This window comes from Entelurus aequoreus, linkage group LG12 (genome assembly GCF_033978785.1).
Source record: "Entelurus aequoreus isolate RoL-2023_Sb linkage group LG12, RoL_Eaeq_v1.1, whole genome shotgun sequence".
Classification (NCBI taxonomy): Eukaryota; Metazoa; Chordata; class Actinopteri; order Syngnathiformes; family Syngnathidae; genus Entelurus; species Entelurus aequoreus.
Window position 1 is genome coordinate 28771712 of NC_084742.1, and position 27733 is coordinate 28799444.

The 27733-nt window shown below is 41.6% G+C and overlaps 3 protein-coding genes across 7 annotated transcripts; 1 reads left to right on the forward strand and 2 right to left on the reverse strand.

Annotated features, from left to right (window-relative positions):
• Positions 1–10: 10 nt before the first annotated feature.
• On the reverse strand, positions 11–6708 carry LOC133661888 (7SK snRNA methylphosphate capping enzyme-like). 3 transcript variants are annotated; one of them, XM_062065442.1, is made up of 8 exons: positions 6417–6708; positions 5755–6034; positions 5452–5678; positions 4401–4674; positions 3764–4334; positions 726–938; positions 519–627; positions 11–448 (listed from the first exon to the last, which is right to left on the reverse strand). In XM_062065442.1, the coding sequence occupies exons 2-8, from the start codon at positions 6027–6029 to the stop codon at positions 390–392; spliced, it is 1728 nt and encodes a 575-aa protein (XP_061921426.1). In that variant the 5' UTR covers positions 6030–6034; positions 6417–6708; the 3' UTR covers positions 11–389. The 3 variants fall into 3 exon arrangements, with proteins under 3 accessions (XP_061921426.1, XP_061921424.1, XP_061921425.1); XM_062065440.1 differs by having other exon boundaries at positions 6359–6708; XM_062065441.1 differs by having other exon boundaries at positions 6355–6707.
• Positions 6709–10154: 3446 nt separating this feature from the next.
• On the reverse strand, positions 10155–13656 carry trappc1 (trafficking protein particle complex subunit 1). 2 transcript variants are annotated; one of them, XM_062066909.1, is made up of 5 exons: positions 13498–13656; positions 13132–13230; positions 12973–13043; positions 12762–12900; positions 10155–10377 (listed from the first exon to the last, which is right to left on the reverse strand). In XM_062066909.1, the coding sequence occupies exons 1-5, from the start codon at positions 13543–13545 to the stop codon at positions 10249–10251; spliced, it is 486 nt and encodes a 161-aa protein (XP_061922893.1). In that variant the 5' UTR covers positions 13546–13656; the 3' UTR covers positions 10155–10248. The 2 variants fall into 2 exon arrangements, with proteins under 2 accessions (XP_061922893.1, XP_061922894.1); XM_062066910.1 differs by lacking the exon at positions 13498–13656 and adding an exon at positions 13420–13468.
• Positions 13657–14502: 846 nt separating this feature from the next.
• Positions 14503–27680, forward strand: LOC133661890 (voltage-gated potassium channel subunit beta-3-like). 2 transcript variants are annotated; one of them, XM_062065444.1, is made up of 16 exons: positions 14503–15085; positions 15264–15355; positions 18160–18454; positions 23516–23559; positions 23645–23682; positions 23762–23841; positions 23915–23959; positions 24019–24063; positions 24139–24182; positions 24449–24535; positions 24611–24696; positions 24821–24941; positions 25007–25101; positions 25283–25403; positions 25476–25564; positions 25633–27680. In XM_062065444.1, the coding sequence occupies exons 3-16, from the start codon at positions 18165–18167 to the stop codon at positions 25723–25725; spliced, it is 1278 nt and encodes a 425-aa protein (XP_061921428.1). In that variant the 5' UTR covers positions 14503–15085; positions 15264–15355; positions 18160–18164; the 3' UTR covers positions 25726–27680. The 2 variants fall into 2 exon arrangements, with proteins under 2 accessions (XP_061921428.1, XP_061921429.1); XM_062065445.1 differs by lacking the exons at positions 14503–15085; positions 15264–15355; positions 18160–18454 and adding an exon at positions 16098–16112.
• Positions 27681–27733: the final 53 nt, after the last annotated feature.

Below are 27733 nucleotides of genomic sequence, written 5' to 3' on the forward strand. Positions count from 1 at the left end.
TAAGCCAGACGTAATGATTTATTTGCATAATCAGCTTCTTTGGTCAGGGGTGCCCCTTGTGGAGAATAAAACACCACAACAAGCCCCGAAAACACGCAAATCCAACAGCTGACAACTAAAAGTCACATGACATAAAGACGAGAGTATTCGTGTTGGTTCTGCAAGAAAACAGTTCAATCCAACCATCCAACATCACAAGAAAATCTTTCCTTATGCAAAGTAGGTCAGTTCCTGTCTGAGGTCACCAATCAGAGTCCTGTCAGGATCTTGAGTCCATAATCGAGTAAAAGACTAACCATCCAACCATATGACAGGAGCCCTGGTCAGCATATTGTCATCAAGAAGCACCGTCATTCTGTTTGTAACAGCCAAAGAGCCACATTAGGATGTCACTTCCTGTCCGTGTGGGCGGAACTTTTGTGGAACAGGTAGATGGGCTGTTCCTTACCTGGAAACAAACAAACTTCGTTTAAGCGAGTGTGCTGTGTGTGCACACACATTTGTGTGAGTGTGTGTACCAGTGTGTGTGAGGAGTCTGTAAGAGCTGAAGCCGACATTGTTCATCAAGTAAAAGGTGAACTGTTCAGGTCTCAGCTGCAAACCCCTGTAGTGATGGACCGTTGTTGCCTAGAAGACCAAACACCATTCCAATATATCACCTTAGACACAACTAAATATGTTACCATGGTGATGGAAATGTGTTTGAGTGGGCATAAGTGCACTACCGAGGCTTTCTTGCGCCGACCATAGCGTTGCCACGGTTGTGGCTCGAGAACGAACAACCCGCCTGGCGACAGGCTCTGATAGGCTCGTCTAAACAGTCGGACAAGACCCCCATCACCTGCCTGCAGCTGCACCCACATGGTCACACCCAGACAGATGATGACATCATACTGACCTCGCCCAGGCCAGAACTCCTGCTCTGACACATAGTCACCCTGTAGGAAGAGTCACAGCTTATTAACATCTTTAAAAGGGTACCCCTTTATATTATATTTGAACAATTTTAGTGACAGAGGTGCCACAATAGTGTACTGGAAGTATGTTGGGAATGGTCCAGTCATGATGAAATTCAGACAGTTTAAAAGTGCTTTAAGTAAGCACTACTGGAAACACGCAGTTTCGGGTGTCTGCAGCTTTAATGCTAATGAGCTGTGTTTGTGAGCATTAGAGGTGGGGGAAATAATTGATTTTTAGATGCATCGCAATTCGGAAATGGACGATTATAAAATCGATTAGTAAACATCAATAATTGATCATTGATTTATTTATTGTAAATAAAGTAATGCAGACAAATCTGAAATGTGGCTGACTGCAGCGAGCCACCTTACCGAGAGATCGACCAGCTCCTGTTTTGTAGGGCACTTATGTTCCAGTTTTGCACATATTTCTATTAATTTAATAAATGTAATGGGAATTAATTGAACTGTTTACAAATGCACTATTATTAAAAGTTGCAAGTGATAAACGCTTATTTAGTGAAATTAAAAGAAATGTAAAACTGCATCAATACACATAAAGATGGATCAATAACCGATTTTTAATCGAATCGTAGCTCCTGAATTGTAATCGTAATTGAATCGTGAGGTGCCCAAAGATTCCCACTTCTAGTGAGCATGTGTCTCCAAGAAGCGCTATTGAGCCCCTTATCCCCTATTTACATATACCCACTAACTCTGCACTTGTCCAACAAAAAAAAGATGCTATACATCGCATACAACTACGAAATATGAAGGAGTGAGACACGACATTAGCATAGCTGAAAGTAGCTGAGCAACAATGCTAACATTACGGTCACAGTGTTTCTCAAACAGTGGGGCGGGCCCCCCTGGGGGGGCACGGTGCAATGTCAGGGGGGGGCGCGTAACCTCCGGTAACATGCTTTTTTTGCTGTACCAGAATATGATGAGCGTATGTCTCACTTGGCTTTACTGTAACAACGGTGGGGGACGAGACAAGACTGGTGTGTTGTTTCCTTCATTTTTGATAAGCTTACAATTGTCATTGTCTATTGTCATTGCCATTTATCGAGGAGGGGGGCGAAATATTTTCTTCTTCCGCGGGGGGGGGGGGCGTAACAGAAAATATTTGAGAAGCACTGGGTTAGCACATTAATTCAAATTTTTTCTGTTAGGCCCGCCCTAGGAAGATGAAAACATTTCCCCACACACACTCTACGCCGCAATTATAAATAGTATAGTTTGTCTAAAAAAATGTTTTAAGTACACCTCTGCAAAACCTTGTATCCCTATAAACATAAAAAAAAACACTAACAACTACAGATCAACTAACCACCAAGAATAACTTTATTAACATTGTTTTTAATCTATAACAGAAAAGATATTAAGGGAAACTTCACTTTTTTAGAACTGTTGCGTATTGTTCACAATCATAAAAAACGTGACAACTGATGTTTTTTTTTTAATGCATTCTAACTCGTAAATAAACGTTAAAAAAAGTCTGCTTACAGCGCAGTCAATGGGAGGTCCACCTTTCCAATAATAAAACCCAATAAAAAAGCATTCAAAAACCGCCAACAACACTGCATTTACATTTCGTGACTTGAATATTAGTGATATTGTTATTATAAGCGCTAACGCAGACAAACTATTTATAGCGGCACAGTGATCACGACCATGTTTGCCAATGTTGACATGATTAGCTGCTTCCTCGTTTCTTTGCTCATCAAACTTTATTCATAAATCATACCTCTCACTTGGATAGTAGAAGGACAAGGACATATTCCGACAAGTTGGTACACTTTGACAGCCAATTTAGACCCAAAAATGGCGAGAACGACACAAAAAGACGCTTGGTTGCACCCCTCCTTTTCTTTGCGATTATTATGACTCATTCTTCATCTAAATGGGAATATATGAACATCCTAGAAGTCGGCATGCTAATGACAACAGACATTGTATTATGTTTGTTGGCTCTCAAAGTCTGCTTTGTGAGCAGTAATCAGTGATGAAAAAAAGCAAACGTGATGCGTTTTTTAAATTAATGCACCACGAATGCTTAAAATATGTAAATATTAAATGTTATTATAAATGTGCCTGTTACTACATTACATTTATACTTATGTACTCATGTATATAAAACCTTAATGGAGGTGTTCGGATGTGTTTTTAAGGGCTTTATAGGCAGAATAGAGCGGCTCCCGAAGGCTCTATTGTAAACTGACATTTGATCACATTGATCTATTATTTAGAATGCATTAAAAAAAAATACATCCATCGCCATGTCTTTCATAATGATTGTGAATGAACCAAAAAAAGTGTAGTTCCCCTTTAAAGTGCATCAATTTGTGGAAATAAAAAAATATAACCTTAATTAAACCATAAACATTTTTGACTGACTTAAAACATTTGATATTGAAAAATCCAATCAAATAAACTCAATAAATAATGATAAATTGTAATTGACCGGCATCATTAACCCAGGAGCACAATAATTAAACCACAATAACCTACAAAAAACAGCCCCTTTAAGTGGCTGCCTAAATTTCGAAAGTTTTGCAACCATTATACCCTCTTCCGGTTTTAAGCATGTAAACTAAGCGCTATGTAACACACTAACGTTGGCTATCATTAAACATACAGCCTATCGTAATATATTCTGTTAAACATAAGCTACCATGTTTCCGGCGTTCTTATTAGATTTTTTTGAGTACATTTTTTTTTACTTTGAGCAACCTTTACATTACATTACATTTTGGACTTAAACTACCGCAAAGTTGCCCGAAGTAGAACACAACGCTTACCTGGATGAATGAGATGTTGTTAGGAAATCTGCAGGGGGGTCGAAGAGCAGCGAGGAACAGAGGAGGAGCTGCCAGAGGACCACGACTCACCCTCAAAGACAAGGGAAAGGAGAGGAGACGCAAAGCTTCATCTTCCACTCCCGGCTGCATTAAGTCTTTCTTCCCCTTTGTTTTGACTCCTTCCGTCCTTGGAGAAAACAAAGAGATAGTGGAGCCTACCCTCTTTGCTTCCTCCTCCACCAGATCATGTGACAGGAAATGCCTGATGTTCTGCTTTGCAGCATGAACCAATCTCCCATCTAGCTCCACCCCCAGGATATGTGCAGGGTTAAACCCACGGGCAACACTTAATGTCAGGTGACCAGCACCACAGCCCACATCCAGCACTTTTTTGTCTCTGAACCAGTCAGCTTCCAGCAAGCGGAGTCGAAAGTCCTCCTGGGGCCCGACACGACCCTCCCATCCGCCGCCATAGAAACCATGGTAGCCATAGTAGTGGCAGTGGTTGCCATACTGGTAGCGGTGTTTGTCCTTCTTTGGTGGCTGAACAGCAACTGCTTTACTTGTACACCTGCAGCGCAAAAATCTGGTTACCTGACAACCAATCAAATTGCAGTGCTTACATTGTAACACCCACCGGACGGTTCCCTCCCCTCCCACTAACGGTGTCTGGAACCAGGTTGTCTTAGTGACCAAGTCAGAGATGAGATGGGACGACTTTGTCGAGGTGGTGCGTCGTCGACTCTTGCGACGGTGGTCAGCTGATTTGTGAGCCCCCCCTGGAGGAGGGTGTGTGTGTCTTCTGGAAAGGACAGGGGATGGGGCAATGTCCTCTCGACAGGTGATAGCAGTGTTAAGTTCGCAAGGAAGTGGAGAAATAAGAGCACTGCCCTCTCCGGCCAACAATGTAACTGTCAGAAAAAGAAAAAAAACGTTATCAATCATATACAAAATACTGTATAAATATATATGCTTAGGCACCCGCACGCACACACACACACACACACAGACAAAGTGTTAAAATGACGCTCCTAATAAAATGTTGCTCTTCCGTTGTGACGTAGCTTCCTGTGTACTCTAAATTTCATCATTTTAGCAGCAACACAGATTGAATGTGATATCAATGTGTTAAGCATAATCCAAATATTTGTTATTGTTTGTACCATAAGTTACATACACAGAATTAATTTCTTCTGGAAGTACCGCTTGTGTAGAAAGTTAGTGGAAACTATGCCTCTGGTTAGTAATCTGTCCGTTTGACGTTGTTTACCTTCAAGATAAATGTTAACACTGTAAAATGATGCTGCTGTATATGTGAAATGAACTCAGAAGAAGTAACACAAGAGTAATGAAATGCATTACAATTATGATTACATGTCTGTCATACTGTAATCTAACTTCCAAAATAGTGACCAGAAAAGCACTTGAAGAAAACAGACCTCCGCCAGGCCCCAACTCCTAACAGTAAAAAAAATCCTGAATCCAGACGGTGATCCAGATCGCCCCGAAAATGTATTCACGTGTTCCTTGTCCCATTTCTTGTAATTTTAGTCAAAATGTTCCCATAACTTTTTGAGCTATCATTGCGAAACGGAGTGAAGCCTTGTCAGTCATCCACTGTCTTTGTCTGTGTGAGTGGAGGCGTGATGTACTGTACACATGTGCTTAGGGTCCAGCGCATGTCTCACCGGTTAGTCGATCAGTGAAGGGAAATGGTTGTGCGGGCATCACTGCTTTTTCCCCTCCGTGTCGGTTTCTGTGTCTCCTCCTGGACTTTAGTGGAGACAGTAGGACACCCTTTTCATCCCCCTTAAGGTTTAAAGGGTCAGTAATGTCTCGAGGAACGAAAATCTCTACAGGGCCTTTGTTCCTGGGTGGTAGGGGCGAACACTTCTGAGTCTCCTGATTGGTTGACCTGGACAACATCGCAAAGTCAAAAGTTTGAGTTTTGATGTTAAAAATGTACTTGGACAATGCCAAAATCTCCTCACCTGTTAATATCATCATCCAACAAAGAGTTCAGATTCAGTGGGTCAAAGATGTTTCCGCCCATCAAAAAGTGGGTGGGTAGTACTGACTCTATTTGACCATCACTGCTGACGCGGTGACGACGTTTGGCCGGTCTTTTAATAGGAACACCCACAGAATAACGCTTCCTGGAGATACGCTGAGCAGGTGCCGTCATGGAGCTCTGACTGTTGCCGGTTTTAGGGGGAAAGGGACAGTGGCTGATGGAAACTTTTTCAGTTTTCTCCAGTGACATCATTTTACCTGTTTAGACACAGAGACGTTAAAGATAGTTTGACTGCTGGATATCTTATTTTGTATGTAAATTAACACAACTGCAGATTCAAACTCTGACAATGGCACAATCAATACATTAAACTTGGGGAGTATTATTCAATCTAACGGCGAACCTTTGTGGAGAGATACAAAAAATATACAGCAGAGATTGACTTAGGAATGACATGTTTTCACAGGTAGCATGCTGCGTGAATATCATCACCATAGCTGGTTTTACTGTTGGCCAAATGTGTTATCAATGTCTTAACTTTTACTTAAATGTACTCATAGCCATTTTTCTAACATACCTACTTGTTGTTGCCAAGCGATCCACAAGCACAAGCATAAATAGAAATGTTGGAGCGAGTACCTTTCTCGACCGTCCTCTAACCACGCCCCCGCCACTGTCCCACCAATGGCGGGCTGAATCCAGCTAACAGTTAGCTTGTCATTAGCCACCCGTTCGAAGTTACCAACGCATTTCCAACTCGTCTATGAAGCCCCAAAAAACCTTTAAAATTCGGGTTTACAGCTGCCAAGAAGTACGCGTGTGTCAATGTATGCACGCCGCAGATATATCTCTGACAGACGACAACGCAACCATACAGTCAGCCATGCTAGTTGTTTCTTCTCCCCACAGTCTGGTACTGGCAGTCGACGTCAAGTGACAAATCACAACACGGATTATGGCTCCGCCTTCTCCTACAGCAACCAACCAGACACAAGAGATGGCCCGGGCTGCGCCTGACAAGAACAGGCTAAGGCGCAATTGTAATTTTATTATTTTAAAATAACTTAACTGAAAGTGTCATCCTAATCCTGGAAAACAGTACAAAACATTTATAATTAAGTGATTTCTAAGTTTATACAATGGTATTTTACTATTATATATGACAGTGGCGTGCGGTGAGGTTCATGTCTGGTGAGGCACTGACTTCATCACAGTCAGATTTACAAACATATGAACCCTAAATAGTATCTTATTCACCATGTGATTGGCAGCAGTTAACTGGTTGTGTTTAAAAGCTCATACCAGCATTCTTCCCTGCTTGGCACTCAGCATCAAGGGTTGGAATTGGGGGTTAAATCACCAAAAATTATTCCCGGGCACAGCGCCGCTGCTGCCCACTGCTCCCCTCACCTCCCAGGGGGTGAACAAGGGATGGGTCAAATGCAGAGGACACATTTCACCACACCTAGTGTGTGTGTGACAATCATTGGTACTTTAAAGGCCTACTGAAACCCACTACTACCGACCACGCAGTCTGATAGTTTATATATCAATGATGAAATCTTAACATTATAACACATGCCAATACGGCCGGGTTAACTTATAAAGTGACATTTTAAATTTGCCGCTAAACTTCCGGTTCGAAACGCCTCTGCGGATGACGTATGCGCGTGACGTAGCCCGGCGAACACGGGTATGCCTTCCACATTGAAGCCGATATGAAAAAGCTCTGTTTTCATTTCATAATTCCACAGTATTCTGGACATCTGTGTTCGTGAATCTGTTTCAATCATGTTCATTGCATTATGGAGAAGGAAGCCAAGCAAGCAAAGAAGAAAGTTGTCGGTGCGAAATGGACGTATTTTTCGAACGTAGTCAGCCACAACAGTACACAGCCGGCGCTTCTTTGTTTACATTCCCGAAAGATGCAGTCAAGATGGAAGAACTCGGATAACAGAGACTCTAACCAGGAGGACTTTTGATTTGGATACACAGACGCCTGTAGAGAACTGGGACAACACAGACTCTTACCGGGATTACTTTGATTTGGATGACAAAGACGCAGACGTGCTACTGTGAGTATGCAGCTTTGGCTTTTTTTTGCGTATGTACGTAACTTTTTTAAAATATATAAGCTTTATGAACCTTGGGTTAGGTGAACGGTCTTTTGGGCTGAGTGATTGTGTGTGTTGATCATGTGTTTGAATTGTATTGGCGTGTTCTATGGAGCTAGGAGCTAGCAGAGGAGCTAGGAGCTAGCATAACACGTACCGTACCGTAAGTGCGCGTCACGTACGTAACTTTTTAAAAATATATAAGCTTTATGAACCTTGGGTTAGGTGAACGGTCTTTTGGGCTGAGTGATTGTGTGTGTTGATCAGGTGTTTGAATTGTATTGGCGTGTTCTATGGAGCTAGGAGCTAGCAGAGGAGCTAGGAGCTAGCATAACAAACACGCAGGTGTTATTATGCAGGATTAATTTGTGGCATATTAAATATAAGCCTGGTTGTGTTGTGGCTAATAGAGTATATATATGTCTTGTGTTTATTTACTGTTGTAGTCATTCCCAGCTGAATATCAGGTACCGTGAGTATGCAGCCTTGGCTGCTAAACATTCGATAACTTGACCGTATGTGCGCGTCACGTACGTAACTTTTTAAAAATATATAAGCTTTATGAACCTTGGGTTAGGTAAACGGTCTTTTGGGCTGAGTGATTGTGTGTGTTGATCAGGTGTTTGAATTGTATTGGCGTGTTCTATGGAGCTAGGAGCTAGCAGAGGAGCTAGGAGCTAGCATAACAAACACGCAGGTGTTTTTATGCAGGATTAATTTGTGGCATATTAAATATAAGCCTGGTTGTGTTGTGGCTAATAGAGTATATATATGTCTTGTGTTTATTTACTGTTGTAGTCATTCCCAGCTGAATATCAGGTCACCCCCGGCTCTCACAGCATCTTCCCTATCTGAATAGCTTCAACTCCCCACTAGTCCTTCACTTGCACTTTACTCATCCACAAATCTTTCATCCTCGCTCAAATTAATGGGGAAATTGTCGCTTTCTCGGTCCGAATCTCTCTCACTTCATGCGGCCATCATTGTAAACAATAGGGAACTTTGCGTATATGTTCAACTGACTACGTCACGCTACTTCCGGTAGGTGCAAGCCTTTTTTTTATCAGATACCAAAAGTTGCAATCTTTATCGTCGTTGTTCTATACTAAATCCTTTCAGCAAAAATATGGCAATATCGCGAAATGATCAAGTATGACACATAGAATAGATCTGCTATCCCCGTTTAAATAAAAAAAATTCATTTCAGTAGGCCTTTAACTTAACTTTACACTTACAAACTGTAGCATGTACACAAAAAAGCACATTTAATAAAAAAAAACGTTATTATGGTCTTACCTTTACTTATAAGTGCGGGAGCAGTGGTGTTCATGTTGGAAAAGTTGTGAATGAATGAAATATGAAATCCGCGCTGCCGTCTGCAGGTGTACCTAATGTTGTGTCCCTGTTCACGGCTCCTCCGGCGCGCCGCGCGAGCATTGTTGTTTTTGCACTTTTTGGCTTCTTGTTAAGTGACTTTTTTTGGGTGGATTCGGTCTTGCACGTGGAGGGTTTGGGTGTGGGCTTTGGTTGGTGTGGCCGCGGCGCTCCCGTCGGGGGTGCATTCTGCGGCGGAGATGCTTGGCACCAGGAGGCGGGGTTATGAGACGAGCCTCCAGTTTTATGATCGCTCAGCACAAGAAATACGTTACACACATACAGTTGTTGACAAAATACACTGTACATTATATACCTCAGCTAACTAAACTATGGAAATGTATAATATAATTCATATAGCAATACGGTCTCACTGCACAGCAGGCCAGCAGTTAGCCGAGTCATTGCACACAATCCACATTGAGGCACAACTGAGTGACGTGCCTCAACTGGCTGCTGATCACCGCACCGTCTCTTCTCAGTATTTGAACGGCAAATGTGAAAATAAAAATAAAAATAATCTAAAACTGGTGAAGTTAAATGGAAAATAACTTTAGTATAATCACTGGATACATATAACAATTTAATGTGGGCTCTGTACCGAGGATGTCGTTGTGGCTTGTACAGCCCTTTGAGACACTTGTGATTTAGGGCTATATAAATAAACATTGATTGAATTAATTTTTTTCTTTTTACTTTTTTTTTTCTTTCCATGATGGCAGGTGAGGCCGTGCCTCCCCTGCCTCTAGTGACGGCACGCCACTGATATATGAACACAGCCTAAGCTATTGTGTACTGTACTGTGGCAGTAATCAACATAGACATCTTATAAGATGTCTATGGCAATCAAGCCCTGTGTAAAAATAGCCTTCAATGAAAGACCCAGACATCACACAACTGCTGCAGCAGTTTAATGTTTTGAGACAAAAAACCTCCACTTCCACTTTTTGTTAACCATATTGTTCATGTATATAAGAAAAGCTTTAAATGGGGCGGGGGCTGTAATATGGTAGGGCTTTGATAAAAGCATCCAGTCGTGTGCTGAAGAGCTCACTGTCCAAAGCGTCACCCAGTACGCATGTTGGGTTCTTGACAATATTCTCCACGTACAACTGAAACGCAAAAGGCATAAACACGTCATATATTTGGACAAAATTCATTATCTGTTTCACATTGTGTATCGCTTACATTATTGTACAAAACCCAAAACCAGTGAAGTTGGCATGTTGTGTAAATCGTAAATAAAAACAGAATACAATGATTAGCAAATCCTTTTCAACTTATATTCAACTGCAAAGACAAGATATTTAATGTTCTAACTGAGAAACTTATTTTTTTTGCAAATAATCATTAACTTAGAATTTAATGGCAGCAACACATTGCAAAAAAGTTGGCACAGGGGCATTTCTACCACTGTGTTACATGGCCTTTCCTTTTAACAACACTCAGTAAACATTTGTGAACTGAGGAGACCACTCTTTGAAGCTTTTCAGGTGGAATTATTTCCCATTCTTGCTTGTCATATTTTACGCTTCATAATGCGCCACACATTTTCAATGGGAGACATGTCTGGACTACAGGCAGGCCAGTCTAGTACCCACACTATTTTACTACGAATCCACGCTGTTGTAACACGTGGCTTGGCATTGTCTTGCTGAAATAAGTAAGGGCGTCCATGAAAAAGATGTTGCTTGGATGGCAACATATGTTGTTCCAAAACCTGTATGTACCTTTCAGCAATAATGGTGCCTTCACAGATGTGTAAGGTACCCATGCATCGGGCACTAATACACCCCCATACCATCACAGACGTTGGCTTTTGAACTTTGCGCCTATAACAGTCCGGATGGTTCTTTTCCTCTTTGGTCTGGAGGACACGACGTCCACAGTTTCCAAAAACAATTTGAAATGTGGACTCATCAGACCACAGAACACTTTTCCACTTTGCATCAGTCCATCTTAGATGAGCTCGGGCCCAGCGAAGTCGGTGGCGTTTCTGGGTGTTGTTGATAAATGGCTTTCGTTTGTATAGTAAAGTTTTAACTTGCACTTAGAGATGTAGCGACAAACTGTAGTTACTGACAGTGATTTTCTGAAGTGTTCCTGAGCCCATGTGGTAAAATCCTTTACACACTTATGTTGGTTTTTGATGCAGTACCGCCTGAGGGATCAAAGGCCACAGCCTTGCCGCTTACGTGCAGTGATTTTTCCAGATTCTCTGAACCTTTTCATGATATTACGGACTGTAGATGGGGAAATCCCTATATTCCTTGCAACAGCTTGTTGAGAAATGTTGATCTTAAACTGTTCGACAATTTGCTCACGCATTTGTTCACAAAGTAGTGACCCTCGCTCCATCCTTATTTGTGAATGACTGAGCATTTCACGGAAGCTGCTTTAATACCCAATCGTGGCACCCACCTGTTCCCAATTAGCCTGTTCACCTGTGGGATGTTTCAAATAAGTGTTTGATGAGCATTTCTCAACTTTCTCAGTCTTTTTTGCCACTTGGGCCAGCTTTTTTAAAACATGTTGCAGGCATCAAATTCCAAATGAGCTAATATTTGCAAAAAACAACAAAGTTTAGCAGTTTGAACATTAAGTATCTTGTCTTTACAATGTATTGAATTGAATATAGGTTGAAAACGATTTGCAAATCATTGTATTATGTTTTTATTTACGATATACACAACGTGCCAACTTCACTGGTTTTGGGTTTTGTTGTGGACAAGTTGTTTTACATCATGTGTCACTTGCGTTAATGTTGATGTGTTAGTTTACATTGAGTATCACTTACTTTAATGTAGTTATTTTACATTGTGTTACATCACTGTTGATATGTTGTTCTACACTGTCACTTGCATTGATGTAGATGTGTTATTTTACATTGTGTATCACATACTTTAATGTAGTTGTTTAACATTGCATTGCATCACTGTAGATGTGTTTTATGTAACTTAAAAGAAAAGTGTGTGTCACGTGCGTTAATGTAGATGTGTTATTTTACATTGTGTGTCACAGTACATTAGTGGACTTGTTTTTTATACTGTGTGTAACTTACGACGCTTTGGATGTGTTTTAAATTGTGCCATTTATGTCGCTGTAGATGTGTTGTTATACATTTTGTATCACTTATGTTAATGTAGTTTGTGTCACTTGTGTTAATGTAGTTGTTTTACATTGTGTGATACATCAATGTAGATATTTTGTTTTACATTGTGTGTCACTTATGTTAATGTCACTAATGTTAATGTATTGTCACATCGCTCTAGATGTATTGTTTACATCTAGAGTACTTGTTTTTATATTGTGTCTCAAGTACGTCGCCATAAACGTGGCGTTTTAAATTGCGTCATCTACGTCGCTGTAGATGTGATGTTTTACATTGTGGGTCACTTAGGTTAATGTGGATTTGTTGTTTTAAATGGTGTCCGTTTTACATTGTGGGTCATTTATGTTAAAGTAGATGTGTTATTTTAAATTGTGCAGCACTTACGTTGCTGTAGATGTGTTGCAGTGTGTCTCTGGCGTTGTTAACTGACAGGTCGGTGTTCATGACAAACATGAGTCCACTGGGAGTCTCAAAGTAGTGAAGACGATACCGGCTTGTCTGGAAGGACAGAAATCCGTCCTTCCTGAAGACAGGACGCTAAGGACCACGTCATGGACAAGCAGACATGCCAGGGCAGGTAATGCCCAAAGGATACAAGTCCAGTGGAGACATCTTAGTGACAAAGGAGCGGATGGAGAACAGCATCCCATACATCAGCTTAAACTCCTGCAGACAGACATTTGTTGAGGAGGACACAAAGCAAACAATTTAGATGTTTTAGATTATAAGAAAAAAAGAAAGACAAAAGTTGAACCTCATCCTTTGAGATGCCAGCTTGCTTCTTACGGTTCCATTCGCTGTAATACAAACACTTTCCGTTTCGGTCAAATATGTACAAGTTATGGACTGTCATCTGAAACACAAATATACAACTAATTAAACATTTAAAAAGTGATATTGTGTGCGTTCAGGATGAATTGTTGAAGACAACAATTATTCATCTGGGAAGTACAGCTGAGCTGTGAATCTTCAAACGCCATGAATTCGAAAGGACAATCTTTGAAATCGCAGTTGGTTCAAATTCTCTTAAAAACCTCCTTACAATGCCATGGAAGACAGAAAGTAGTATTTGAAATCGAAAATAGTGCCAAATATTATATGAATTGGAGTCCGTATTTACCCTTAGTTCCTTATTCTGTAGGACCCCACTGCAGGGGCGTCCAATCATATGCCTGGTCACAATTCGGAAAGACGCAGAATCGACATGTCGCGACGTAGATTACCAAGACGGCACCAACGGACAGTTTTGCAAGTCCCTTAATGGCATATAACCCTATTTACGTTTTTTAACAAATAAATTAGTTTAAACAAATCCGACTCTTGCCTATCATTGGTCGAGCATTGGTGTGTCGAACGTGCGGCCTTGGGGGTTTTTTCGGCCAGTAGCTTGGTTTTACTGGCCCTTGGTATCGTTCAAAAATCATGTAAATTATACAGATTTTTCTTGGACACCAATGGGTGAGGGCGGACCTACGTCACTTCCGCCTACCAATCCCCTAGCAACCGGGAATTCGTTGAAAACAAACCAGCTCACAGCGTGCACAGCATTGACAGAAAAAGCATTTAACGAGCGTTGTGGCTTGGAAGTCGGCGTTAAATCCTTCATTTACGCATTTTTACTTATTCGCATATCGTGTGAAAAAACGAAAATGTATTATTTGCGTCAGACTCGTCTCAGTAAACTTTAAAGCTTCTCAGGCTTAGCTTAGCTTGCTAGTTAGCTTAGCCTGCGCGCTACTAAGAAAGAGACGCGGAAGTTATCAACAACATGATCAAGTGTTAGTGCATAAAATATTGAGAGATTTGAGGGCTACATGTATTGAATGGCAACATGAAAATTATAGGGTTTATTGGTTTTTAAAAACCCAACTGTTAAGGGCAAATTTAAACGAAACCGGTTTTCGAAAATAGCTAGCTAGGCTATAGACTGTATAGTATATTACTTACTTAACTTAATCCTCTTCTTCCCGGATGGGAAATAAGGCTTCGACGACTCGACGCCATTCATCTCGCTGCTGTGCTCGTCTCTGTGCCTCGCCCCATGTAAGCTTCATCTCTTTCAGCTCCCCTTCAACTGTTCTTCGCCAGGTGTTCTTTGGCCGCCCTGGCTTACGTTTTCCCGGTGGTGTCCATCTTAACGCTGCCTTTGGTATCCTCTCGTTGTCCGGTTTTCGAAAATAGCTAGCTAGGCTATAGACTATATAGTATATACCGCATGTTATTTTTGTACAACAACAACTTCAGCTGTCGAACGTTATAAGGTACAAATTCAACAAGTACAACATTAGCACGGACGTATAGCCAAGTTGTGGTTAAGAAGGTGGATTTTTGTTCCTTATATTTACCAGAAACGAAGTGATCCGAACACACGACCCGGGACTTTGGGGGACTCCAGTGAGAACCGTCCTCGTTTTCCCAGTGTAAAGCTGCGAGCCATTTGTCTCGTCTCTGTGGGCTTTTATCACGCTTTGGCAGAACAAAATACAACCTTTGTTTTCCCTATTTCCAGTTGTGGTTAGCACAACCAAAAACAACACAGTTTTTCGGCATTTTGGAGGCAGAATGACGGGTTTAACCGGCGTAGGTCGACAGGTTAAAGAGTAATGGCAACGGTTTGTTTTCAACGCCAGTCTGGTTGCTATGGCTCGAAGAACCCGTATGTAGCTCAGTTGCCCGGATGTCGGCCCTCACCCATAACACGAAAAAGGGTATGTTATTTTGTTCACTTACCTTAACATATATATTGCTATATATTTGATTGGTTTTATCATCTTTAATGTACAAACTGTTTTAGTTTCCCCACCGAGCATCATTCAGTTAATCTGTATGCGGTCCTGGCTGGAAAGTTTGGATGCTCTTGATCTAGCATATTTTCCCTCCTTGAAGATGGAGTCTTCCATCCTAGGACTGAGAGCCTGAAAGTTCTGCCTGTTGGGGTGGGCCGATCAATCCAAACATCGATAGCATCCATACCAAAGGTCGTATCTATGGATCGGATGTTGTTTATATTGTTACATTGTTGGTGGTGTTGTATATTTTTATATTGTTTATATTTTACACTCTTTGATTTACCTTGCTCAAACAATTATTTAAAACAGGAGATTAATTGTAATATTTTGTTGATATTGATACATTGTCTTAACACTGTTGTATTGATATAATGTAAAATTATTCACAAATGCAATTGTTGATATATATATATATATATATATATATATATATATATATATATATATATATATATATATATATATATATATATATATATATATATATATATAGTTTTTACTTGCTTGAAATCTGTTTTATTCTGATTATACCCACATAAAAAAGTATTAAGTGTCTGTATCACGGTCATGTGAGTCAAGAAAGGGATTACCCATAATGGACACGTATGACCACCAGGATGTGGTCACATGGCCCGTCAAGGTCATCAATAGTTGTCAGTGGGGATCAACTGCACAGGGGTCAGAGGTTACAGCTGGCCTAAATTCAGTGTAACCAATATGATCCGGGGTGGAGTGGGATTAGTGTTTGATCAAATAAGAAAGTGGGCAAACGGCCATTTGTGACATCTGCACACAGGCTGGAGTATTTTGGTTTTTTACTTTTAATCATGAAACGGGAGCTCTGATTGGTCGGATTAGGACAAGTGGGTTGATTTTAAAGGAGGGGAGGATGAACCAAGGGCACATCAGCAGACAGGTGAAGACAACTGGACACGTCAACGACCAGGTAGGACAGTTTGCTTTGTTTCCTGCAGGGGGCTGATGAGAAAGGTAATGTCAGGAGAGGAAGATGATAAAGCCAAGTCACACACGTCAAAAACAAAGAAGGTTTTGTCGTCTACGATGGCTTTATTAGCATTAATATACTTATCTTATGCGCTGGGACTCTATATAATCTTTAAATGAGCTTTATGTCACTTTAGGCCATAGATACAGTGCATCTGGAAAGTATTCACAACGCTTCACTTTTTCTACATTTTGTTATGTTAGAGCTTTATTCCAAAATGGAAGGAAAATCCATTTTGTCCTCAAAATTCTACACAAAATACCCCATAATGACAATGTGAAAAACCAATTAAGAGCTTCTTTGAAATGTATTAAGAATAAATAAATAACAAATAATATGTACATAAGCACAGCCTTTGCTCAATAATTTGTTGATGCACCTTTGGCTGCAATTACTATTTTTTTTAATATGATGCCAAAAGCTTGGCAGTTTTGTCTCAGGGCGGTTTTGCCCATTCCTCTTTGCAGTACCTCTCAATCTCCATCGGGTTGGATGGGAAGCATCGGTGCACGGCCATTTTCAGATCTCTCCAGGGATGTTCCATCGGATTCAAGTATGGTCTCTGACTGGGCCACTCAAGGAAATTTACAGAGTTGTCCTGAAGCCATTCTTTTGACATTTTGGCTGTGTACTCAGGGTCGTTGTCCTGCTGAAAGATGAACTGTTGCCCCAGTTTGAGTTCAAGAGTGCTCATGGAGCAGTTTTGTTCCTGGATGTCTCTGTACATTGCTGCATTCCTCTTCCCCTCTATCCTGACTAGTCTTCTGGGTCCTGCCGCTGAAAAAAATCCCCACGGCATGATGCTGCACAACCAAACTTTAATGTATGGATGGTATGGACCTGGTGATGAGCGGTGCCGAGTTTCTGTCAAACATGATGCCTGGCATTCACACCAAAGACTTCAATCTTTGTCTCTTCAGACCTTAGTATTTTGTTTCTCATGGTATGAGAGCCTTCCAGGTGCATTTTGGCAATCTCCAGGCGGGCTGCCATGTGCTTTTTACTAAGAAATTACTTCCGTCTGGCCACTCTACCACACAAGCCTGATTGGTGGATCGCTGCACAGATGGTTGTCCTTCTGGAAGGTTCTCCTCTTTGCTGTAGCTCTGACAGATCAGTTTCTTGATCACCTCCCTGACTAGAGCCCTTCTCCCCTGATCGCTCAGTTTAGACGGCTGGTTAGCTTTAGGAAGAATCCTGGCGGTTCCTAACTTCTTTCATTTACGCATGATGGAGGCCACTGTGCTCACTGGAACCTTCAAGGCAGCAAATATTTTTCTGTACCCTTCCCCACATTTGTCCCTCAAGAAGATCTGGTCACAGAGGTCGACAGAGAGATCCTTCTACTTCATGCTTGGTTTGTGTTCTGCCATGCACTGTCAAGTGTGGGACATATCCAACATGTGTGTCTTTGTAAATCATGTCCAACCAACTGAATTTACCACGGGTGTACTCTAAGCTGTAGGAACATCTAAAGGATGATCAGGTAAAACAAGATGCACCTCAAATCACTTTTGAACTTAATGGCAAAAGCTATGAATACTTACGTGATATCTTAGTTTTGTATTTTGTATACATTTGCAACAATCTCTAAAATAAAAACTCCTATTGTCATTATGGGGTACTGAGTGTAGACTTTCTAAGACACAAATTAATGTATTCCATTTTGGAATAAGGCTGTAACAAGACAAAATGTGAAAAAAGTTAAGCGCTGTGAATACTTTCTGGATGCACTTTACACTGATGCTGCATTGAGCGTTGAATAATATGTCAACACCATATTGGATGTGGTAAAAGTGAACAGAAAAAAAGTTTGGTTCGTTTCCTTGCATTGGTTTATGGGGCAGATCTGCCACATCCAATGTGGCAAACACACTGGCGTATTGCAGCTACGGGCCAACGCTTTTAATGACGTATCTGAACTTTATATATACTGTAAGTCTATGGTTATGGCTACTAACGTTAGCACTCCTTGTGTAATCTCCAGCAGCTATGTTTGCGGGACGGGCGTCGGTGGTAGGAGTTGCAGGGGGCTCGGGCGGCAAAGGTGCCAAGTTCTCTGTGGAAGAGCTGTACGGCTTCAACAAGAAGCCCAAGGCGAACAGAGTGCATTGTGGGAAAGCGGACAGGGCCGACAGCAAGAAGGAGAGCAAAGAGAAGGAAGAATCCGTACTGGCGTCTCACATCCTGGAGGCAGCCAAGAGGGTGATGGAGCGACGTAGGTTGGACGTCTACCTGAAGGAGTGTGATATCACCATAGAGGAGAGTGGCATGGCGTACAGGTGAGATGGTGATCGCTGGCAAACAAAGAACGCTGTCATTGACTTTCACGCCACAGGCACGTGTTTGCTGTGCACCAGTGCACATCAGTCACCCACTTTCATTTGGAAGCTAGAGGCGGAGCTTAGCTTTAAGGCCAAGCCCTTATTAATTTGACCATCAATTCATTGGCGTTCATGACGGCTAACACCTGGTTACCGTGGCAATGCAGGTGCTGTAACGTGAGCAGCAAGAAGGCTGCCTGCTTCACTACGTCAGGGCCGCCTTTCCCTTACACTTCACACTGTGCATAGGGCCCAGAAATCCGCAGGGGGCCCAGTTTTGCGTAAAAAAAGAGAATGTAAAATGTCAATTAATGAAATTTTACCGCAAATGTATATGATGGCAAATTTTTCTCAACACCCTCGCTGGTCTTTGTGGCGAGCAGCATTAGTGCTGCAGTCACATAAAAAAATTGTACTTTGATTGAATCCATGCACTTACAGATGTGTCAGGAACATTTGCAATCTTATGTTTTAATGATGTTTCCATTTATGTCTTGTCTTCTAGGTGTTGCGGGGACTGGGGCTTATCCCAGTTTCATTTTGCACTAATCTAAACAGTTATTGAACAATTCATTTTACATTAATTAATTTTAGTACAAAAAAAAGCATAAAATTCAATAAAAATTTTGATTAAAAAGTGTTCCAGATAAATTAAAAAGTGGGAACATTATCTGTAAAGGGGGCCTCAAAATAAAGTTATATTTAGGGCCCCAATTTAGCCAGGTGCTGCACTGCACCTCATATACAAAGCTCAGGGCAGATATGACAGGTAGGTGGGTAGAGTGGGGGGAAAATTGTACTTACCGTATTTTTCGGACTAAGTCGCAGTTTTTTTTCTTAGTTTGGCTGGGGGTGCGACTTATACTCAGGAGCGACTTGTGTGAAATTATTAACACATTACCGTAAAATATCAAATAATATTTAGCTCATTCACGTAAGAGACTAGACGTATAAGATTTCATCGGATTTAGCGATTAGGTAAACGTATAGCATGTTCTATACGTTATAGTTATTTGAATGACTCTTACCATAATGTTACGTTAACATACCAGGCACGTTCTCAGTTGGTTATTTATGCGTCATATAACGTACACTTATTCAGCCTGTTGTTCACTATTCCTTATTTATTTTAAATAGCCTTTCAAATGTCTATTCTTGGTGTTGGGTTTTATCAAATACATTTCCCCAAAATATGCTACTTATACTCCAGTGCGACTTATATGTTTTTTTCCTTCTTTATTATGCATTTTCAGCCGGTGCGATTTATACTCCGGAGCGAATTATACTCCGAAAAATACGGTAAGTAAGAGTACTGTTGCTTAGAGCAGGGGTCTCAAACTTGTTTTTATTGAGGGCCACATTGAAATTAAGGCTGCCACAGAGGGCTGCGATATTTGATGTGGCAGATCACGTTGATTGATATAGCAGGCCACATAAATGATGTGACAGACTACATTAAATTACATAGCGGGCTGTGTGGCTATAGGGACACCTATAACTATAGGGACCACATTGATGACATGACAGACCACATTAAATGATGTGGTGGGCCATTTTAGATTACGTGGCGGGCTAGATCTGGCCCCCAGCCCCAGGCCTTGAGCTTGACACCTGTGCTTTAGAGTATTATGACTCAAGTAAAAGTAAAAAAAAATAAGTCATCCAAATAATTACTTCAGTAAGAGTAATTATTCTGTGAAAAAAGTACTCAAGTACTGTAATGAGTAACTAGTGAGTTCAGAGGTGGTCCTGGCTACATTCACGCCCTGGGCGAACCATCTTTTGGTTATTTAAATTAGCGTGCAGCGTATAGTAATAAATATATGTCTGTGTGAATTTGCACTTGTTACGTTTCAGGAGGAGTTGAGACGGCACAGACACAAGGGGGCGGTATAGCTCTATGTATTTTATTATATATATTACAATATATATAATAATCAACAATAATACTATAAATAAACTAGAGAATGAAGTGTGACCAAAATTCAGGAGTGTGTGGTGTTAGACTAGGTGTGGGAATTACATGAGCGTTTTACCATAGTGTTGAATCGAGAGGAGGGACAAGGCAAGAAGGCAGTCCGTGGGGCAGGCAGATGGTCAGGGCGAATGGCGAGGCGTCAGAGGTCCGTGTCCAAGCAGGAGGTCGAGAATCCAAAAGGGGCAGCCAAAGAACCAGAGGGGAACAACAGGGGATCACAGGAGAACATGGGAAGCGCTGCGGGAAGACAACAGGAACATCAGACACGAAACAAGGAAGTCACAGGGGGAGAGCGAGTTTGCGGGATGGAAGCCAGACACGGGGTGCTTACAAAGCTAACAGAAGATTAAGTTCGGGCGAGGATCCTTAAGTCCACTGGTCTATATACAGCTCGCCCTCATCAGTCCCAGGTGCGTTGATCGCTGATCGCCCACAGCCTAGCCGAATCAATTAGTGGACCCCGACTTAAACAAGTTGAAAAACTTATTCGGGTGTTACCATTTAATGGTCAATTGTACGGAATATGTACTTCACTGTGCAACCTACTAATAAAAGTCTCAATCAATCAATCAAAAAAAGCCGGCATGTGTGCGTGATGCGGCCAGCGCGAGCAGGTGTGTCTCGGCGCGCTGCCAACGGAGTTGCTGCCAGACCCAGCTGCCGGAGAAAAGCGGGCTCGAGCCCGCGCCGTGACACTTGTTGTGTTGCAAACACAAACTAGACTAGGTTGCCGATGGGTGAAATTACAGTAGTTGCATGACATGATACCCTCAATTTTTACAGTTGCTAGTTCAGCAAAACTAAAAACCAAATAGTCTTCTGGGGCTAATTAATAGCCTATAGCCTATACTGTCACTCACGTCACTGATAGAAATCTGCATACCTTTTATCAAGTTTGTCATCTTCTGTTCTTCTTTTTTTAAACTGATGGCACCTGATGGCTTATTTAGTATTTTATTTTGAGCCAAAATAATGTCAAGATGAAGACTCGACATCATTAACTTTTTCATTACCTTTTGCCAACATGGTAACATCATCCATTCACCCGTCAATCAACCGGAGACCGCAGAGCCCCCCCCCCCCCCCCATTTTTCACATAACCCTATTAATTACATGTAGGTAAATATGGGGCAATTTTAATTTTAGGAATTAAATACAATTTACTTGGAAGCATTTTGTGTTGTTACCTCACTTGTCTGAGATCAGTCTATCCTTGGCACCCTAACCCTTGCCAACCCCTGCAGTCGCAAGTTGATCCCCCCACCCCATCCCCTTGCAGAAGCAGCTTTTGGAAATGAGGACTATTACCCTGCGTTTTAGAAAGACAGGCCGGCAAATTGCCACCTTTATCTTGGAGCCAATGTGCCGCCTTCTCTACATAAAATGTGCAACTAACTGAAATGAGTGGTGGTGGTCGAGAAAACTGGCAAGTTTTGTTTTGAATTTTTTTTTTGTGTGCGTGCGCCCTCACATTTGCGCCCACATTACCCATATCAAAAACAGGCCCGTAACTTCTGATTTATTTAGGGGCTAATTTTCAATGGTGTGAAATATGTGAGTATATGTTTGTGTGAGTGTGTGTGTCAGAGACCCTATGTACTAGATAAGATGCACAATTTAAAGTCCCTTACGCCGTTATAACAGTGCTAGTGTGTGTAGCTAAAACAAAACAATCTACAACTTACCGCAACGTGTGTTCTCTAGTTGGATGTGGAATTCTTGTAGGCTGTAATGTGAACATTTTGACACGGATATTTTTAGAGATGTCCGATAAATGCTTTAAAATGTAATATCGGAAATTATCGGTGTCGGTTTCAAAAAGTAAAATGTATGACTTTTTAAAACGCCGCTGTACGGAGTGGTACATGGACGTAGGAAGAAGTACAGAGCGCCAATAAACCTTAAAGGCACTGCCTTTGCGTGCCGATACAATCACATAATATCGCCGGCTTTTCACACACACAAGTGAATGCAACGCATTCTTGGTCAACAGCCATACAGGTCACACTGAGGGTGGCCGTATAAACAACTTTAACACTGTTACAAATATGCGCCACACTGTGAACCCACACCAAACAAGAATGACAAACACATTTCGGGAGAACATCTGCACCGTAACACAACATAAATCAATCAATCAATCAATCAATGTTTATTTATATAGCCCTAAATCACAAGTGTCTCAAACACAACAGAACATATACCCAGAACCCCTTGTAGCACTAACTCTTCCGGGACGCTACAATATACACAATATACATATGTTCTGTTTTCTGTAAGTAAACAATGAAGTGTTGTGTTGCCTCGTGTGACATTACGTCACTTTTTACAGTCTGTAGTTTGAGTGTGGTCATGTGACTGCCAGGGTCTGTTTGGTGAAAAGGAGTCAAACGTCACTAGTGCTTACGTTGGATTGGTGTCATGTGACCGTGCACGCTGGACGTAGCCTCTCGAATGAGTCAAACGAATGCGTCTTTGCAAGCTGGAATCAGTAGATTATAAGTGAATATAATTAAATTAAAGTTAATGTCCCAACGATAGTCACACACATACTAGGTGTGGTGAAATTACCCTCTGCATTTGACCCATCCCCATGCTCACCCCCTGGGAGGTGAGGGGAGCAGTGAGCAGCAGTGGTGGCCGCGCTCGGGAATCATTTTGGTGATTTAACCCCCAATTCCAACCCTTGATGCTGAGTGCCAAGCAGGGATGTTATGTGTCCCATTTTTATAGTCTGATGATATAAATAAATGTATTGGAATAAAAACTCAATGTAACGGAGTAAAAGTAGCTTTTATGTGTCACAAAAAACCTCAAGTAGAAGTAAAAAGTATATTGCATTATAACTACTCTGACATGGACAAATTATTCAAAAAGTAATGGAGTGTACGTAGCGCATTAAGATCCTCCTCTGGAGTTAGTCACTGCCCGGTATGCCACACCTAAATGAAGTACAGGTGAGACTGATTGGCTGACAGTGACATCACAGGTGGGCGTGTCTAACGGGGTAAGAGGCCATCATTTCATTTTATTTATTTCAGGAATCTTGGAAAATCTGGACTCCGAGTGTCCTGCTTGGGACTAGGTGATCACTGAATATTACACACTAACACACACACACACACTCACACACAGCGAAATGTGATGTGTTTTTTTTTTTGTCTCCACAGGAACGTGGGTGACGTTCGGCTCTCAGATCTCAGACGAGGTGTGTGTGTGACTGTGTGTGGTCGTGTGTGGTTGTGTGAGGGACGGCAACAACAGGCCTTGACTCTGTGTGTGTGCAGATGGCGGAGAGTGTGATGACGTTGGCGTACGACAACGGCGTCAACTTGTTTGACACGGCTGAAGTCTACGCCTCTGGCAGGTACACTAGAAACCATGTGTGTGTAATCATGTGACGTTGTGACGCAACGTAGTCACGTGATGATGTCTTTCAGGGCTGAAACAACTTTGGGAAACATCCTCAAGAAAAAAGAATGGAGGTAAGGTTTAAGATGAAGGTTTCACAGCAGCAACGTGTGACCATGCGTGTTGTCGTAAGGAGGTCCAGCTACGTGGTGACCACAAAGATCTACTGGGGAGGACAGTGAGTCACCGAGGACATCAAGTCACATGACCTGTCATGCTTGTTAACATTCTAAGTCACTTTGTGCATTTGCAGCGCCGAGACAGAGCGAGGGTTGTCACGGAAACACATTATTGAAGGTGAGCAACACGTACACAAAGTGATACTGAGCTCAATTTGAGAGATGCTCCAACTAAACACCACCACCGTCACCAAAGTGTGAAGTCACAAACACAGACTTCACACAGCAGCTGAACTTCCTGTCCTTTATTTGATGTTGACAAGACATCATGACAACTTCTTATTGTGATCAATACCAACTTTATTCCAGCTTCTGGTTTTAGTAACACAAGCAGGAGCTGAAAAAAAACTGTGTGTGTTTGTGTGTGTGGTGTGTGTGTAAAAGGGTTGCGTGGTTCTCTCGCCAGGCTCCAGCTGGAATACGTTGACATAGTCTTCGCCAACAGAAGTGATCTCAGCACACCCATGGAGGGTTAGAGCACAAACAGCGTCAAAAGATACCGTGCCGACATTAGCATTGTGAACATACGTGTGTGTGTGTGTACAGAGGTGGTGCGAGCAATGACTTTCGTGATCGGTCAGGGCATGGCGATGTACTGGGGGACCTCACGCTGGAATGCCGTGGAAATCATGGTAAACTCCATGAAGACATCAATACACTTAACCTCTGTGGAGCATCATGACAACCGTGTGTGTGTGTGTGTGTGTGTGTGTGTGTGTGTGTGTGTGTGTGTGTGTGTGTGTATGTGTGAGTCAGGAAGCATACTCCATTGCTCGCCAGTTTAATCTGGTTCCTCCGGTGTGTGAGCAGGCTGAGTATCACTACTTCCAACGAGAAAAAGTAGAGTTACACCTGCCTGAACTCTATCACAAGATCGGTATGGTGCGCACACACAAACACACGTATGTACGTATGCACACATTTAAGAGTGCTGTTTCTCAGGTGTTGGAGCAATGACATGGTCACCATTAGCATGCGGAATGCTAACAGGAAAATACAACAATGGCGTGCCCCAGGGCTCCAGAGCTGCCATGAAGGTGCACTTGCGCACACACACATACTGTGACACCTATAACCGCAATTCTTGACCACAGATTTCTCATCATTACCACGTGCATGTGTGTGTGTGTGTGTGTGTGTGTGTGTGTGTGTGTGTGTGTGTGTGTGTGTGTGTGTGTGTGTGTGTGTGTGTGTGTGTGTGTGTGTGTGTGTGTGTAGGGTTATGCATGGCTGAAGGAGCGTCTTTGCAGTGACGAAGGCAAACAGCAACTGAGTAAAGTCAAAGAGCTCCACCTGCTGGCTGACCGACTCAACTGCACCTCCGCTCAGCTGGCAATCGGTACTGCAGCCTACGCACGTGCACACACACACACACTCAGGAAGTTGTAACACATCACTTCCTGCCTATCAGCTTGGTGTTTGCGCAGCCAAGGCGTCAGTTCGGTTCTGCTTGGTGCTTCCAACACGGATCAACTGCTGGAGAACCTCAACTCCATCAGGGTAATAATCTGCACCAAAGGCGACCATTCACGCAGGCCAGCCGTCTGACACTTCCTGTTATATGGTAGGTTCTATCACAGCTGACTCCACCTTTCATCACAGAGATAGATTCGTTGCTTGGCAACAAGCCAAAAAAACCCAAGAAGGAGGCGAGATGCTGAGCAGGATTTAACGATGGGGCTGAGAGTGTGAAGACAAAAGTGGCGACCCCCAAGTTTATCATGAACATGCCACTTCCTTTCAGGTTGTTCATCCTCATCTCCATGACATCGTTTGACTTTTTTCATCAACTTTTCAAAATAACGTAATGTTTTTGTATTATCACAATGTCAAGTTTATTAGTGACCTTCCTGATCCCATGTGTCCATGTTGCTCACCTTACCTTGTGTGTATGTGTATGTGTATGTGTATGTGTATGTGTATGTGTGTGTGTTACAACTAGCCCACCCCTGCACAAAGAAATACACACATTTAAAGACCAACAAAAAATGTGCCACTACGGAAACAACATTTTTCCCCGACCTTACCTGGGGATGGCATGCCTTCAAAGGTTTTATTGCCCCGCCTACTTTTTGTCATACAACCAATGTGAATCAACTGACATTATTTAGAGCTATTGGGGTAGGTAGGAGGTTCAATAAACTATTTTAAACTTGAAGTCTGAATTGACCAGGCACATTTTGCTTATCATAGATATCATGTACACAAATCTGAAATGTACTTGTTAAAATAAGAATCATCTAACATTTCAGCTTTGGTAGGCAAGTTGTTTTGGTTTTTGTCGTTAATCAAGCTGACATGTTAGTTGAATATATTTACAATGATGAAATACCAAATTATTATGGTCAGCCTATCCCATCTTATAGTTTATAGTCATATAAACATCAAAATCCTCATTATCAGGAGACTTGGAAAAAAGCAGGGTTTGTTAAAGAAAACCTGCCAGCGAGCAGATTAGGTTCACAGAAATTATGATAACTGCTCTGAGTTTCACTTATCTCTCTTTTTTGGAAGATAAAACACTGAATTTCCTTAATTTAAGGGATTACGCACATTTAAGAGTATCAACTAAGCCTGCTTTCTGCAATACTCCACAAATATTACCACTAGAGCTACTACAAATTTTGGGTTTCAATCCGATACCGAGTAAATGCAGGGCCAAAATCGCTCATAAAGATATCAATCGATCAATTGTTTTTGCCTTGATTTTTTTTATCATGATTATAATCAGAGTAAAATACAGTACTAAAATGTTAGCAAACATACCATACACACATACCAACAACTTTATTGGTGAACAATTTAACAATATGATTGATTGATTGATTGATTGATTTAAACTTTTATTAGTAGATTGCACAGTTCAGTACATATTCCGTACAATTGACCACTAAATGGTAACACCCGAATAAGTTTTTCAACTTGTTTAAGTCGGGGTCCACGTAAATCAATTCATAGTATATATATGATATATAAAAATAACGTGACAGTATCAGTAAAATAGTATAATTATTGACTGTTATATTTGCTCAAGCAAATGAAAATAACCAGTGATAATAAATAAACTAAAGCAAAAACTGTACTTCTCTTTACAAACTAAATGGGACGGCGTGGCGAAGTTGGTAGAGTGGCCGTGTCAGCAATCGGAGGGTTGCTGGTTACTGGGGTTCAATCCCCACCTTCTACCATCCTAGTCACGTCCGTTGTGTCCTTGGGCAAGACACTTCACCCTTGCTCCTGATGGCTGCTGGTTAGCGCCTTGCATGGCAGCTCCCGCCATCAGTGTGTGAATGTGTGTGTGAATGGGTGAATGTGGAAATACTGTCAAAGCGCTTTGAGTACCTTGAAGGTAGAAAAGCGCTATACAAGAATATATTAGAAATACTGTATATACATTTGAACGCAACAAAAATACAGATATTTGTGGAAATAATCTTACAAGAGAACTGAATTACATTACATAATCTCGTTACACTAATCCTTTACTGAAGGTACCCTAGCATTGTTTAATTTGAAATGTGGAACGGATTGATATGCCCTCCCTTACTTTTACCACAACAGTATTATATTGATGACATCGTTGACCAAGATTGCTTCCAAAAAAAATACATCTAAGTAATGATATGTTTCTGTGTCTTTTTCTCCAAGATGAAGGGGGAATAAATATAA

What these genes read in the sequence shown, in the direction of transcription:
- LOC133661888 (XM_062065440.1), bottom strand. Translation starts at nt 6,392, where the DNA reads ATGCTTGTGCTTGTGGATCGCTTGGCAACAACAA. An exon ending in CTTCACTGATCGACTAACCG is followed by an intron (nt 4,675 to 5,451) that starts GTGAGACATGCG and finishes TTTTTCTGACAG; the next exon opens with TTACATTGTTGGCCGGAGAG. An exon ending in GTCGGCGCAAGAAAGCCTCG is followed by an intron (nt 628 to 725) that starts GTAGTGCACTTA and finishes TTGGTCTTCTAG; the next exon opens with GCAACAACGGTCCATCACTA.
- trappc1 (XM_062066909.1), bottom strand. Translation starts at nt 13,545, where the DNA reads ATGATTGGACGCCCCTGCAGTGGGGTCCTACAGAATAAGGAACTAAGG. An exon ending in TACAGAATAAGGAACTAAGG is followed by an intron (nt 13,231 to 13,497) that starts GTAAATACGGAC and finishes TTTGTGTTTCAG; the next exon opens with ATGACAGTCCATAACTTGTA. An exon ending in AAGATGTCTCCACTGGACTT is followed by an intron (nt 12,901 to 12,972) that starts GTATCCTTTGGG and finishes TCCTGTCTTCAG; the next exon opens with GAAGGACGGATTTCTGTCCT.
- LOC133661890 (XM_062065444.1), top strand. Translation starts at nt 18,165, where the DNA reads ATGTTTGCGGGACGGGCGTCGGTGGTAGGAGTTGCAGGGGGCTCGGGC. An exon ending in GCTCTCAGATCTCAGACGAG is followed by an intron (nt 23,683 to 23,761) that starts GTGTGTGTGTGA and finishes GTGTGTGTGCAG; the next exon opens with ATGGCGGAGAGTGTGATGAC. An exon ending in GCTCCAGAGCTGCCATGAAG is followed by an intron (nt 25,102 to 25,282) that starts GTGCACTTGCGC and finishes GTGTGTGTGTAG; the next exon opens with GGTTATGCATGGCTGAAGGA.